This window comes from Corticium candelabrum, chromosome 13 (genome assembly GCF_963422355.1).
Source record: "Corticium candelabrum chromosome 13, ooCorCand1.1, whole genome shotgun sequence".
Lineage (NCBI taxonomy): Eukaryota > Metazoa > Porifera > Homoscleromorpha > Homosclerophorida > Plakinidae > Corticium > Corticium candelabrum.
The window spans coordinates 192,683-207,443 of NC_085097.1; the positions used below are offsets into that span (position 1 = coordinate 192,683).

The 14,761-nt window shown below is 40.8% G+C and overlaps 1 protein-coding gene across 3 annotated transcripts; it reads right to left on the reverse strand.

Moving 5' to 3' along the window:
* Nucleotides 1–554: 554 nt before the first annotated feature.
* LOC134188867 (unconventional myosin-Id-like) lies at nt 555–14,507 on the reverse strand. Of its 3 annotated transcripts, none has more exons than XM_062657075.1 (6): nt 14,386–14,507; nt 13,992–14,131; nt 7,127–7,325; nt 2,674–2,855; nt 2,324–2,611; nt 555–1,046 (listed from the first exon to the last, which is right to left on the reverse strand). In XM_062657075.1, the coding sequence occupies exons 2-6, from the start codon at nt 14,094–14,096 to the stop codon at nt 717–719; spliced, it is 1,104 nt and encodes a 367-aa protein (XP_062513059.1). In that variant the 5' UTR covers nt 14,097–14,131; nt 14,386–14,507; the 3' UTR covers nt 555–716. The 3 variants fall into 3 exon arrangements, with proteins under 3 accessions (XP_062513059.1, XP_062513056.1, XP_062513058.1); XM_062657072.1 differs by having other exon boundaries at nt 14,362–14,493; XM_062657074.1 differs by having other exon boundaries at nt 14,331–14,493.
* Nucleotides 14,508–14,761: the final 254 nt, after the last annotated feature.

Sequence of the window (14,761 nt, forward strand, 5' to 3'; positions counted from 1 at the left end):
GAAATGATGACGTGTATTATCAAAGAGATAATCAACGTCATCTCAACATACTACTCTAACATTAAGCGGACTGTTTAGTAACTTAATTATATAGTTCTGCTTGAAGCAGTGTGACATGCCCAAAATGTTTGGGGCTATAGCCTCCCCATTCCCCCCCCCCCCCCCCCCGACGCTACGCCAGTGGTGCATTCATGGGCAAAAGTAGACTACAAACATCTGTTCTGACTTTGACGTCAGTTGCTGTGCGAAAGTCTGTGGCATTTTGCACTGCAGTGGTCTTGCACGCCCTCAGTGTATATCAGCTAGTGCAAAAGAAGCTGGATATAACAGAGAAACATTGAGTCATTAGTTCAGGCCGTCTTTGTGGCCAGAGGCCACAAGACAAAAGGCATCATCATTACGATGGCCTACTTCCATGTCCAGTTGTGCGTCTGTCTGTGTGTGTGTGTGTGTGTGTGTGTGTGTGTGTGTGTGTGTGTGTGTGTGTGTGTGCATGTGTGTGTGTGTGTGTGCATGTGTGTGTGTGTGTGTGTGTGTGTGTGCACGCGCGCAAGAGTAAGAAACAGTAACTAGATCACTTACAAAAGAATAATTCATGCATGCATTTCAAGAATATGTGCGTTCTTCCCACACGGATATTCAACGTACTTCTTATTGCTGACTACCCTACCCAAATCAATTCAAAATTGACTTTAACTATACCTGCTATAAGTTAATTAGAAGTAGTCCAATTCCAATAGACTATGCCAAAAATAAACACCCGAAAATACCTTTGCCAATGCTTCCCTTGCAAACAAGGCTTTTTCAAACTTATGGAAAGTTTCAATCACTTCCTGTTTCCTTGTCACCAACTTCACTGTAAGAGCTTTCTCAATTACTGCAGAATCTGTTCCAAGAAGCTCAGCAATAACTTTCAACTGAGCAGGATTCTTCACTACAGACTTCTCGCCATCATCTGCTGATGTCAACTGTACTTCTCCTAGATGAATAGTAGCAGCAACTAGACGCCAGAGTACTTGCTGTTCTTCAGGTTGAAATCCAATAGCCTAAAAACAGAGAATAGTTACAGTCATACTCAAGTTAGAATAAACACAAATATTATTGAATCTGTCAACCTTGAGTACACCCATTTTCAAACTTGTCCAAGATATGGACAAAGATTATTTCTGAACATTTTGTATTGATACGTTATGCGGTTCAAGAGAAATTGTGTTTACAGACAAACACATAGACACACAAACACACAGACAAACACCTCTGAAAACATACAAACTCGCTATATGCTGTCCTGCATGGGTTGTAAGAACCAAACCTACCCAAATATGAAACATGGAAACAAGCACATTACAAACTGTAAAGCAAATTGCTTGACAAGGTAATGCCAATTCCTAAAGATATAGCATACCAACCTTCCCTCGCTTGCAGATAACCAGCAAACAAACAAGAAACACCCACACAGTCTAACAAGCATGCACCATGCAGCCATACACACACAAATGGCAATGGCAAATGGATAAGGAGCTGACGTTACACAGTAATGGTCCCAGCCAGATGGCTGGGTTCCTGTGCACTAAGCAGAAGCTATGGGCCGTGCTAAGCAATCTTCTGAAGCCTGGCCAGGTGCTCGCAGAAGCACCAACTGCGATGTCAACTGTGGTGTGGGCACCCAAGGTCCCACCAGGACCCCAGTGGCTGAAGGACTTTGTCGCAGTCGGAGGCCTTTGCCACCCCAGTCAAAGACCAGGTATTCATTCATACCCTTGAGTTGAGAGAGGCAATTGTGTGTAAGTTTATTGCCCAAAGAAATTATGCAATAGCTCACCATCACTGTGACTTGAACCTGCAACCTGCAAGGTCCCGGAAGCAATCACTCCATAAGAAGATGACTCTCTAACCAACGGAGCTATCGTAACAACACACACACACACACACACACACACACACACACACACACACACACACACACACACACACACACACACACACACACACACACACACACATGTTGAAACTACTGAGTACATACAGTTATACAATGATTGAATCCAACATCCAACATCAACAAGTAGTTATTTGTTGTTAATCAGCTCTCAAATTGGCTCCATTCCATATTGAGTAGCTATATTAGTAACATATCTTTCAGATCAGCAAACAACTGTACCCATGCTCAAATACAAAGCCATAAAGAATCAAACAAAAAAATACATCAACAGACATAAACATCATCTATCTTTCCACCACATTTCCAGGACACATTAATTTTATGATCAAGCTGGCAATGTACACCATCAACTAACATTAACAACACAATTACAAACCTTACATTCATTGCACTTCGCACTTCCTGAAAATTCTTTTTGTCATCAATTCCAGCCACTTGGCAATTTGCTGCACCTCCCGCACATGTGTACACATAGCTTCCTGGATCAGCCTCAAGGTGAAGTGCCTTCAGCAAAGCAGCATCTTTACCCATCAATAGCTGATAAAAAATGTGGAAGTTGCGCTCTCCACGTTGTTGAGATACAACACGAGCTTTCTCCAAAAGATAATTTGAGATGTGACCACCAAGTGGATCACCCTTGAAATCAAAATTAATGTCCATGTATTTACCCTAAAAATAACAACAACCCAATTCATTAATTATATTTTCTTCTAAAGTTGTATTATAGTTACAAATCTGCTTGAGTTGTCATTTCTTGTTGTTTTGGCATTGCCAAACGCTTCCAAAACACAATTGGAATCAATAAGAAGACCATTGACTCGTTCTATCTCCTTTTGAGAAGAATGACGTGTTACGGCACTCAAATACCGCATGACAATTTTTGAAGCTTCTGTCTTACCAGCTCCACTTTCACCTATAAACAAAGATAAATACAATTGGATTAATAAAAAAAACAATACTGCTACTAATATCTTTCTTGCTGGACAATTCTTCCCCATACATCTCTGACTGACCATCTGTCTGTATTATCTTTGTCCAACTGACTGCATGCCTACCACTCACACATATAACACACCTCGCATGTTTAGAAGCACACTGTCTGATTATACATGCCCTCTCTCTCTCATAGCATGACTAACTGACTACATGACTGTACCAGCAAAGCTAAAGCGGACTACAAAAGTAGATTAGTAAGCAAAACTAGGCATGGAGACTACCTAGCAACACATGCCTCAAAATAGCATTTCATGCTACATCTAAAATCTGTCAACAACCAAAACTTCCGCAAGAGACTTGTAGTTGATATCTCAAATAGTGATGATACAAGATTTTGGCATAAGACCCAGCATGGTAATCACTCTAAACAATTTCCACGGTACTTAGAAACTTCTGAAGAAGCTATTTTGCCATTATGCAGAAACTCCTTCAATAGACTTGTAAACAACCAATCTGAATAGTACAAAAAAGCTCATTTGGTTCTTAATGAAAAAGTTGGTTACACACAAAAGAAAGACTAGCTTGATTATGCCTGAAAATACTCCCAGATAAAGCAGAAAGGCTGTACTAGTAGATCATATACAAAATGTAGGCAAAGGTCAAGTCCAAACAACAGTAAGCTTCACATAAATGAATTTTAGTAATTCTGCACTTGCCATTCACTTGAGTGTGACCTTCACAAGTTTTCTTCAATACATATGCTTCGCTCCCAAACAGTTTAAAGAAACCTTATATATATACTGTTCATATTCATAAGACAGAAACAAAGAGACAACACAGTTAATTAAGTAGAAAATTACAAAAAGATGGTTGTCACGTCAAGAGTCAAGAGTAGAAATCTTGAACAAATTTTGAATGTCCTGAAAAGTGCTGTAAAAAAGGATACTTCCAATAACTGTTCATCTGTTCTATGAAAGACTGAAGACCTCTATCTGTAACATGACACTATGTATGTAAGTAGGTGTGTCTAAAACATTTCACAAAGCACTGTTTTTTAATACTCTACAAACTTTGTGCCATAAACATTCCTGTGTACACTACAAAACTAACAAATACATCAACTTGATCTGTCATCTCACATGACCTCCATCCATACAGCATGAAGCACAAGTCAGTCAGTGTTTGTCAAAGGATGACGAACACACAGAAGCTTCCTGCTACTGCAGGTCCACGGTCACCCAAATAGAATGCCAAACTGTGACAATCAACAGCGATTGACATGTTGATGACCATACAACTTGGACCAAAAAACACCTTCACTCTACTAAGTTAAGGCATGTATGTATGTACACATAGCAAAATGATCTCCACAGTGCTGTGGCGGATACTATTATTCTCATGTAAACTCAAATAGTTGACCTGTTTTCAAACAGTTAATGGTGTCAATTTTCCTAAATCACCTAAAGGCTGTGTCACAAACGTTGCCTGACAAAGTGCACTATAGCACATTTCTCCATACCAAATCTATTTGGATGCCATCAAAGAGGATAAAAAATGTTTGCAACAACACATTCAGCTATTCGCTGTTAGTATTATTAAATAGCAAACCAGCCAACCAACTGAACCACCTGTCCACTGTCTGTCCGTCCGTCTGTCTATCTGTCTGTCAAAAGGTATTTCACTACTGATACAGAACTTTAACTCTACATGAAAGTGAAGCTAAAACAACTATGGTAGTATCCCACAGGACACAGTCTAATACAAAAGCGCATTGTACAATGTAGGAAACAACAACAATTTAATGATTGAAGTCTGAATGTCTAAGTCAGTGTCATCACAGTCTTCTTTCCTTGCCTCGGAGATTGCTCTAAATTTTCTCATGATGGCATTCTTTGTCTGTCTGTATGTCTGTTGATCATATACTATTTGATAAAATTGCAATTTAGAGTACATCATGGCTACTACAAACCTCCACAATTGCTCAGTAATGTCCAAACTACTTTCATCTTTATCTACTCCAAGGCCACAAGGCCTGGAAACTTGAAAAAGTTATTCATCACTATGACGTCCTTCTGTTTTCTATACATCACTCTCGAGTTGCATTTCTGTAGTTGAACAGACAGACGTTCTTTCCACAATGTTTTAAACTGTGAACTGTTGCTGTTTCCTCACTCGTCCGTGGATCACAATTATTTAAAGAGAGCTGATGTAAGTATTTCTCTGTCCGTATGTCTGTCTATATTTCTATACATCACAGCTATTACAAAACACAAACTACAGATCACTAATAGTGTTCTCAACGTCAAATACATTTCTAAACATATTTCCAAGGTCCATAGGACCTGGAAGACTATTTTCGACAATCTAACATGCAAGTCCCTCTACTTTCTGGTACATAACCCTTGCATTGCATTTCTGCAATTGAATCAATAAGCATTCTCTCCAGTAAGTCTTGAACTGAGAACTATTGTTCTTGCCGTGCTCATCTGTTAACCTTATTGACAACTAATGTCAATATCTTTCTGCTTGTTGACCCCCTGTTCAAAATGCTCAAAAACAAGTGGAACCAATCATACAGCCTCTTTACCAGGAAGATTTCTCAGATTTTGTTTGCTCTCTCCATGACGCAGCAAAACCCTCTGTGATGCTGATGAGAATAATACTTCACTGCTCCAGGGGTGCACTAAAAAAATATCTAAATCTGTGCTTGATCCTGCTCCAATATTGTATACTGTTATGTCTGGACGGTTATCAGATGTCGTATATCAATGGTGAGGTTCTCGTTTGTGATGTATTTGAAGACTGTGTAAACAGTCTGACTATACATTAGCAATAGACTCATGGGTCCAAAGTGGACCCCCGGCCCATTTGCATGACAATACAGGTACCCAGAGCCATTCAAACAAGAACAACAATCACACCGGAGACGCATTCATTAAATGGCATTGTTAAACTCATCCTCAAGCAAGCCGCCAACAAAAGATCACAAGAAACTAATGCGAGCATATTTGAAGTAGGTATAGCACTAAGCCATGCCCCTGTCTGTCTGTCTGCCTGTCTGTCTGTCTAATTCAGTCTTAAATGGGTGGAGTGAACGCCTGTCTGACCTTCACCTTCCACATCAAACAGAACCAAGACATAAATACATCAATACTGAAGACCGTCCAGACATTACAATGTTTGATCCAAATACTGGACAGAATTTGGATATTGATATGTCCCTGGCTCATCCATGGAGTCAGGACATTATTAGAAGGGCTAGCAAGGAAAATGGTCATGCGCAGCGACAAGAGAAGAAAAGAACGAAAAAATATTCAGAAGAGCTTGTTCCAGGAGGATATGTATCAAGATGTGTTCCTCTTGTGATAGAACATTTTGGGAGATGGGGCACAGAGGCAGAGAATTTTTGCAGCATTTGTCACAACAGTCAGCAAATCTAGAAGCCAATTTTAATGATTCCATGTTCATGTCGTATTGGAGAAAAAGATTTTCTACAATTCTGCAAAGATACAATGCCAAAGTTGTCTTTAGAAAACTTTCAAAACTGTCACCTAATCATGGTGACCTATATAGATTATTTGATTTTGACATTCAAAGTCAAGTCCATTAGTTAATGACTTTGTTGTGTTGCAAGAACTGATTTGTATTTTAAAAATTCTAGCATATGTACAAGTAGAATCTGTATGAGAATAAATTATCTGTCTGTCTGTCTGTCTGTCTGTCCATACATGTATTGAATATATCAACCAAAATTACGTCACACTACCATGTAAAGTTACATAAATAGCAAGGAATAACCATCACAATGAACATCTTTTGACTCTGCCAGTCTTTCCAGTTTCCTGCTTATAAAGCTGGCATTGCATCTTTGTAAGGCAACAGATAGCTTCACCAGAACAACTTGAACTTCCTGCATTCCTTCTTTCCATTTTCGTCTACAGACTGCAGGGGCAACTGGTGCAGAAATTTCAACGCATCTTGGCCCCAATGACCAAAGTGTTCAAGCACAAGTGCAATGCAGTTAGAGGGGCGACCCCACACATTCAACTCGTTGGCATACTTCAATGATTTCTGGGTCTCCCTTACACCCGCAGCCACATTATCTTCCACTTCTGCCAGAGAGATGATGTGTTGTGCCCATGGATGGGCCACAGAGAAAAGTCAAGTTCGATATGTCTGTCAGTCTGTCTGTCTCTATCCGTCTGTCTGTGTAAAATTGTCAACACAGCATTGCTTGATTAAATGTACCTGAGATCACAACACAAGAATCCTGTCTTCTCCTCAACATTGACTGGTAAGCTGCATCCGCAATAGCATAGATATGTGCAGGTCTTTCAAACACCTGCCTGCCTCTGTACTCTTTTACTTCATTTTCAGTATAGATATTCAGTAGTTTGTACGGATTGACTGATACCAGAGTTTCTCCAATGTACGTGTATATCCTATCCTAAATACACCATACCCTGTTTAGTTTTACACAGTTTATGTACTTGACTACATAATAGAAATTACACAAAATGTTTATCTGCAAACTGCAATTTAATTGATGTAATAGAGTGCTCAACATAGAATTTAAATGGAGTTTAACGGAACGGTTAAACGTAGTTGAATTCACTTATTCGGCGTGGCCGCTGCACATGCAAGAAGGCGTACACGGTTGGCACCAAGTGTCGATGCACAAGCGCATAGCTTACCTTGGTTTACACGCGAGTGTCGGTTTCTCCCCCCTCGCGCCCTGTTGTCAGTGCTCTAATTTCTTGTCATGTCAACTCTCAGTGGATGCGGTCTTGACTCTTCCACGTGAACGTGGAGTTGGGTTGGGGTCCGGTCTCAGTGGCCCGGACCATGGCCGAGCACTGACTATTGTATTTGTCCTTCAAATGAAAAAGCCGTGCTAGATTTGAGTTTAGTCCTTGCTATGAGATATTCCTCTGGTCCAAGAGGGCTTATCAAGAATCTTGGTGAGTTGTTACTATCTTCTGCATCAAGTGCATAATTACCTTTCAGGGTTGTACCCAGGATTTTTGTAAGGCATGGTGGAAATTCTCATAACCACGCCCCACATAATTTTTAGCGGAGCACATTTTAATCTAGAAGCCAATCAAACTTGTTTGACAGTCTTAGAGATAGTATATATAGACCCGTCTATATACCCAGTGTTCTACTGATGTGAACCAAACCTAAAACTTATTTTGTTCTCATTTGTTGCAACGTTTTTGGACAATTTCTACCGGGAATCAGATACCATTACCTGTTAATTAAAGGAAAAGAAAACACCTTTTAAAGTTTACAACAGTACGCCTTTTACTGCTACACTTTGATGGTCACGTTTGTACAAAATACTTGCAAGCACATGCCATGCCAGTTCGTCGGTGCAGTTTCTTCGAAGATCACTAACCGTTGACACTTGCAAACATTTCCCGGTTGCAGCCAATGCCACTTTCACGGCATGAAAGAGGCAGTTGCCATCGCCACTGACACAAATGGGAATTAACTCTGATGGAGCGTCATGGAGAAGTAGACTGGCAGCTACGTTGTCTTTCAGTAATGGAGCACTCATTTTCGTCAAACTAATCTAGGTGTGCACATTCTCACAAGGACTTACCACAATCATTGTGCTAAAAAGAAGAGGGTTTTAGGTCAAGGATTAGTACGACTCACACATCGCAGTATATCGCAACTTGGAATACGTGTCAAACTAAAAAGTCCGTTAAAGTCTGTGAGAAATTTTCAGAGCTCGAGCAATTGCTATTTGATTCACATAATCAGTCGAGAACACGTGATTGGGAGGGGCAACATATCTACAGACCGCATTAATTTGTAGTCTATCTACCTACTCCGCTACAATGACATGCCTTAGATTCGCCTAGATGCTCCCAACAAAATAGCAACAAGAATCAAGCTTGTTGTTGTAGTCATTGTTATCATTTTTTCGGTCTCTATGGAGAATCTTGTCGCAGTTCTGACAAGTCTTCCTCATTTCTTTCTATTGTTAACCTGTTTATTGTTAGTTCTCTAAAGCCGTCTAATATTCTGCAGTAGCTACACCCTAAATTAAAAACGTTTAGTGATGCTAGAGGGGAAACTGCAGTTGCTACCGACGCAATTGTGGGCGGTGCATGACAACCACTGTTGCTTTTGAGTACTTGTATTACAATCAAGTTCATACCATATGGCAGTTATCCCCCTAATTGGTCTTACCATCACACCAAACATCCCACGCCCTCTAGGCACAGAACTAAAATAATATGCAAAGAATTAGTTGCTTGCCTCAAACAACTCTGTAAATTTTTAAAATACAAAGTTCATTGTCTTCATAGCTATAATAGAGAACAGTAGACTCAAAGAACAACTGTTACAGAGACAGCTAATTAAATCAGTGTATGGTGACTCTAAAAGAATGCAATTAAGCATTTAGCTTATCTGCTTATGTCAAAACGAGGCGGGTCTAGCGGAACTTGTCAGTTTTTGGGTTAAATAATCGTAGCTACCCCATCTCTATTTACCGGTTGTCTCCACCTGCTTTCGGTACATGCTTGTACGTGCTCGGAATCCCGACATCTACAAATTTTCCCACACCACACAAAACGTGTGAACAGACTTTATAGTAGCCACTGCCTACTCAGTAAAGCACGGTGGGCCTGTTTCAAGCGGAAGCCAAGGCACAGCATAGCACCGTGCCTTTTGTATGCTGGGGACAACCCTGCCTTTACTGAACTTTCAACATTTCAGATGATATCGCCTGTTTTGCACATGCTTGCAATCCCACTCCTGACACCATGTATCAGCTTCAGCAGTACATTGACAACTCAACAGGCTAATAGCAACCCAACTACACATGAAGACTAGTGACACACTATCAGTCGTCTAGTCTACTAACCCGGATAACCTAATCTAACCCAGATGAGGGTGACACCAACCCTAGCATGCATAAACTATTATTAGTAGAAGCAACACACCAGCACAGCTACCACTTAAAATATATACTAACTACATAGTTTGAAACCACTGCTACATCCCAAAACAAGATAATGTATAGTTACATTTACAATTTGAAACAGCTATTCATCATTAATAATCACTTCCAAATTTCACACCATGCAGTTTTATAGCCAATATTTAGCAAACTGACATTATACTCCCAGAGCTGACAGCATGCCAGTATTCCAGAAAAATTTACACATCAGTAGGGCTAGACCAACTAAATTTCTTGATGCTCGGATTTGGGGGTCCAGTTTTGAGCTCAATCAGAAAAATAATAAATTTTGACGTGAGGACGCATGGTTTTTGTGGAAGGCTTCGTACTGCGAGGGCAAACTGGCGACTGTGTAGGTGTGTGGTCATGCATCTCCTTCCGTGTCCTGCTTGCCTCTTCACAGCACCTGTTTCTGTGTCTGTTTCTGCATTCCGCTGGCTCTTTTGCAATAGCTTTTCGTGTTCCTGCTTTGTTTCCATGTCTCATTTGTTTCTTTCACAACTTTCACTTCTGCGTCTATTTTTGCGTTTCGACGTCTCTTTCACAGTGGGTTTCCCTCTTCTCTCTTCCGGAACTGCTCTTGTTTAGCACCACCATTTCTTTGCTCTCAACACATGGCTACTGCTGCTACTCATTTCTGTGTCAAACTGCTGTTGTCGACTCATTGTCAGCTCTTGAAGATCATGCTGTCCCTTGAACCTGAGCTTCTACGTTGTCCTACAGTTACTGATGTTTAGAACACAAACTGAATCACTTGAGCAGTTTGACACACATTTTTTTTCGACAGGACAGTCAGTTTTTCATGTCAAATGATCTGAGCATCAAGAAATTCAGCTGGTCTTGCCTAAACACCAACATCCCACAACGTAATTTAATTAAAAGAACAGTGAAGACGTAGTCAGAATCAGGACTCAAAAATAGGTCGTCAAGTCGTCATTTGACGAGTTAAATCTTACAACTGACGACTAGCTTTGTAGTCTAGGTCGTCAAATGACTAGTTTGTAATGGCGTTCTCAGTATGCAGGCGGATAGCTGTACTGTACTGAAACATACGCCACTTTGTAGCTGACGCTCGCATTGGGACATTTGTCGTACATTGACATGTACACCTAGTAAATTATTACACCAGCAGGCTATGTTGACAAACTGCTCATATCCCGGATAATGAAACGGGGTGTGCGAGAACCGTCTCAGGATTCCGACAGAGTAAAGACATAAAGTTATGACATGAGGAAGTGGAGACAATGGTAGATCCTGTACGTCGAAATGGGTAGATATGATTTTAGTAGCAAGAAACGGACAACTTCTGCAATGTGATATGTGGAAGTTTGGTTGAAACCCCGCCTTATTTTGACAAAGAGAGGTGGTATGCGTTCAATCACTAATTCAATTAGCTATCACCATTGTCTTCCCTGCCTTAGATGTCTTAGTTCTGCCTAGTGTAACACGTCGTATCCATTGGATCAGCGGTAATGTGTGTGAATACTCTTGGTTGCATGCCATTGTGAAGTATGGAATACTGCGCTGTATGCTTGCACTAGACTCGTACCCTGTCCTCTCCTCGCACGAGCTCCAAAATGGCGGTATACGGCTAAACACCATGATTGATATCAACATGATGTCCTAGACTAAAAATTTTGATGACCTAAAATTTTTGGAAACTCGTCAAATGACGACAACTAGTTGGACCGATTTTTCGAGCCCTGCAGAATACTCGTGTTCACATACTGCATCCAAACAAGTCAATTCCTGTGTTATACGTCGCAAAGCAGGCACAGTTCCATTTGAAAATCTTACGCAGTCCATTTGAAAATCTTACTATATGTGGAAGTTTCTAAGTCACCTAGGATCTATAGTATTTTGCGTTCAATTATCCAAATCCGGCATTCAATTGTCCAAACTCAGCATTAAATTATCCGATTCAGGCAATCAATTGTCCGCTGCTACATGAAAAAACTAAATAACTTACATAGTCTGCGGTTGGGCAACTGCTCAAATATCATCATTCATCAACTGTCTAGACAAAATAGTTTGTAATTAACCTTGACTTTAGCGTGAATTCTTAGCGTGTGTTGTACGATAACTTCATTTGCACTAATATTGGTGTCCCACGTTTTTTGGGCAGATATTTGGAGGCAGAGCTTCTAGAGCACGCGCAATCTCGAGGGTAACACTTACCTTTCGTTGATCTCGCTGTCCACATTTCTGAGTCTGCTTCTGAACCGTAGATCATCTTACTGTTGACTAGGCTTTGTAAGTAAGTTCACTACTTACCACTTCGTGCATTTTATGAGAGACTCTGCCTGTGTAGAGACACGTGGGAAGCCATTTCTTGAGTAGGGCTTCTCAAGGGTAAGAGACTGCTGTTCAAGCTGAAGTCACCTGATTCACACTCTGAACAGATATACATGAAGTGAAAAGACAAACTGCTCATTGCCTAGCAATGGACTAGTTTTGGCAAGTGAAATCATGCCACCTGGAAACCCATTTAGGGTAACCAGACATGTAGAACGTTCCGTGTTGTTTCTGCCATGGGCAGTCTAGCTTGCTTCTGTATATATGTGATTGGCCAAGTCAAAGTTGTTACTGTGATAACTTGCACTCGATAGGTACAGTACACGTACTAGTCTGTTTACAATTAGCCCTGCAGTCTACAAGTCCCAGCAACAGCTTATGTCTAAAGAAACACAACACATACGCACTATTCCATAGCCGTAATGTCTATATCAGAAAGCAGAGGCTGTTCTACTTCATCCACAGTTGATCAAGACATGTGTATAGTAGTGATCTCAAAAGTGAAGATGGTACACTTTATTGCCGAAAATGTCACTGAGACAGAAGCTGATGGTTTACGTCGGATAATTGAACAGCAAGCAAATGAAATAGTGGAACTTCAAGACAAGATTAGAGTTCTAGCTCAAGCAAGACGTTGCATCCGCAAAGTCTGAGTTGTAAGGAAGGCATTCTCGCTCAACACACTGCCAAATGATAAAATCAAGTCTTACACATGTTTTATGTCGAGAAATGTGCTTGATTGGTGTGGAGTTGGATTGAACCAGCAGCCAAGACTATTACTCTGTCTGTATAGCAAACAAAGAATCAGGCCAAGGTACATCGAGTGATGTAAGCTCATGAGATCACCGACTGCCATGAAGGGTTGGACAAATTTTTGCTGATTCTAGTTCGACAAGATACACAGCTCCACAGTTCACGAACGCTAGATGGAGAAACCAGTAGTCCTATTCACCTCGGTTACCCCGAATGGGTTCTCAGGTGGCATGATTTCACTCGCCAAACTAATCCATCGCTAGGCAATGAGTAATCTGTCTTTCCACTCCACATATATCTGTTCAGAGTGTGAATCAGGCGACTTCAGCCTAAACAGCAGTCTCTTACCCTCGAGAAGACATACTCAAGAAATGGCTTCCCACGTGTCTCTACGCAGGCAGAGTCTCCCACAAGATACATGAAATGGTACGTAGTGAACTTACTTACAAAGCCTAGTCAACGGCAAGATGATCTACGGTTCAGAAGCAGACCAGGAACCCACATTCCTGTCGTAAAATGACCTGATTATTGTAATTGGTTATGCTAAGCAGTAGCAAACCCAGTTCTAAACCCTAGTGTGAACACAGCCACAGCCACAGCCTAATTCTGCAATAGTCGCTGGTCAATCCTGTAGCTAAAAGATGAATGACACACCCGTGTCTGGCAGCTCTTGCACAAAATTTCATTCACAAAGAATGGTGTCAATACAAACCAGCAGAGCGACCTAAACAATCAGTCGATAGTCCGTGTGTCAAGGTATATTGTTTTGAGTCCAGGATCTTGTTTGAGTACGCTTCTAATGTATATTTACCAATATCAACGATTCTTGCATGCACGAATCTTCGACCATGTGTCACAATTTGCAGGGGGCATACATGCCTCGCTTGACAAAAAAAAGCGCCGCTACGGAGTGTTGGGTGTTGGGTGTTGGTTGTGGACTGGGGTGTTGGCTGTTGGCTGTTGGCTGACAGACTGATAGTTGATCACTTACTAAATTTCCAGACGTAAAATATTTCAATGGGTTTCTCTCACAAGCTTAACCATGTATCTCATTATTTCCAAATGCAATTATAACCTTCTCTAAATTACCTTTTGAAATCGAAGTTTCATGTTTGCCAAAAAATCCAGCTCTGTCACTTTCTCCAAGAGAATAAAGTCTCCAACGCCAAACTCAGGACTTTCCAAGAAAGCCATTTTGCCACAATGTTTCTTCGTAGTCAATAACTCTGCTGCACATTCACAACCACAAACAAATTAAACTTAAAAAGCAACTTGGTAGTGTCAAAACGCATCAATTAAGTTAATTTGACTAAAAACTTAGATACAAAATAAAACGACACAAACGTTCTCTCTAAAGCATGCAGAAACATACGCGAGCATCAAGACAAAGCAAATACAAAGTAATTTCCTACTAAACGTAAACAAAACCTGGCGTCGGTCCCTGGAAAGGGTTCCGTGCCTCAGAAGTACACTGTTCACACACCTCCAAGAAAGGAAAACCACAGGTACGGTCCAAGTTGTCGCCTTACTCAACTGCTTGTTGTCTGAGTAAGTCTGAGTACAACACTGAGGTTCAAGTCTAGGCGTGACACAAAACGATTTCTCAGATTCCCGTATCATCCGGCTTATGCTTATTCAGCTATGAGCCTCTAACTTAGGCCGTGTTTCCACTAGCTGCACCTTAAACTAGTTTAGCTTAAATGGGTTTAAGAAGTAAACCAGTTCAAGAAAGCGCTGTTTCCACTAAGAACTTGCACATCCGGGATGTGCAAAACAAATTGTCTAGGAACGCCTTATTTTGAAGTATTGGGCTGCTTTTTCGCCGAGTCAGAGCAACTGTTGGTTTTCACTGATTCAGC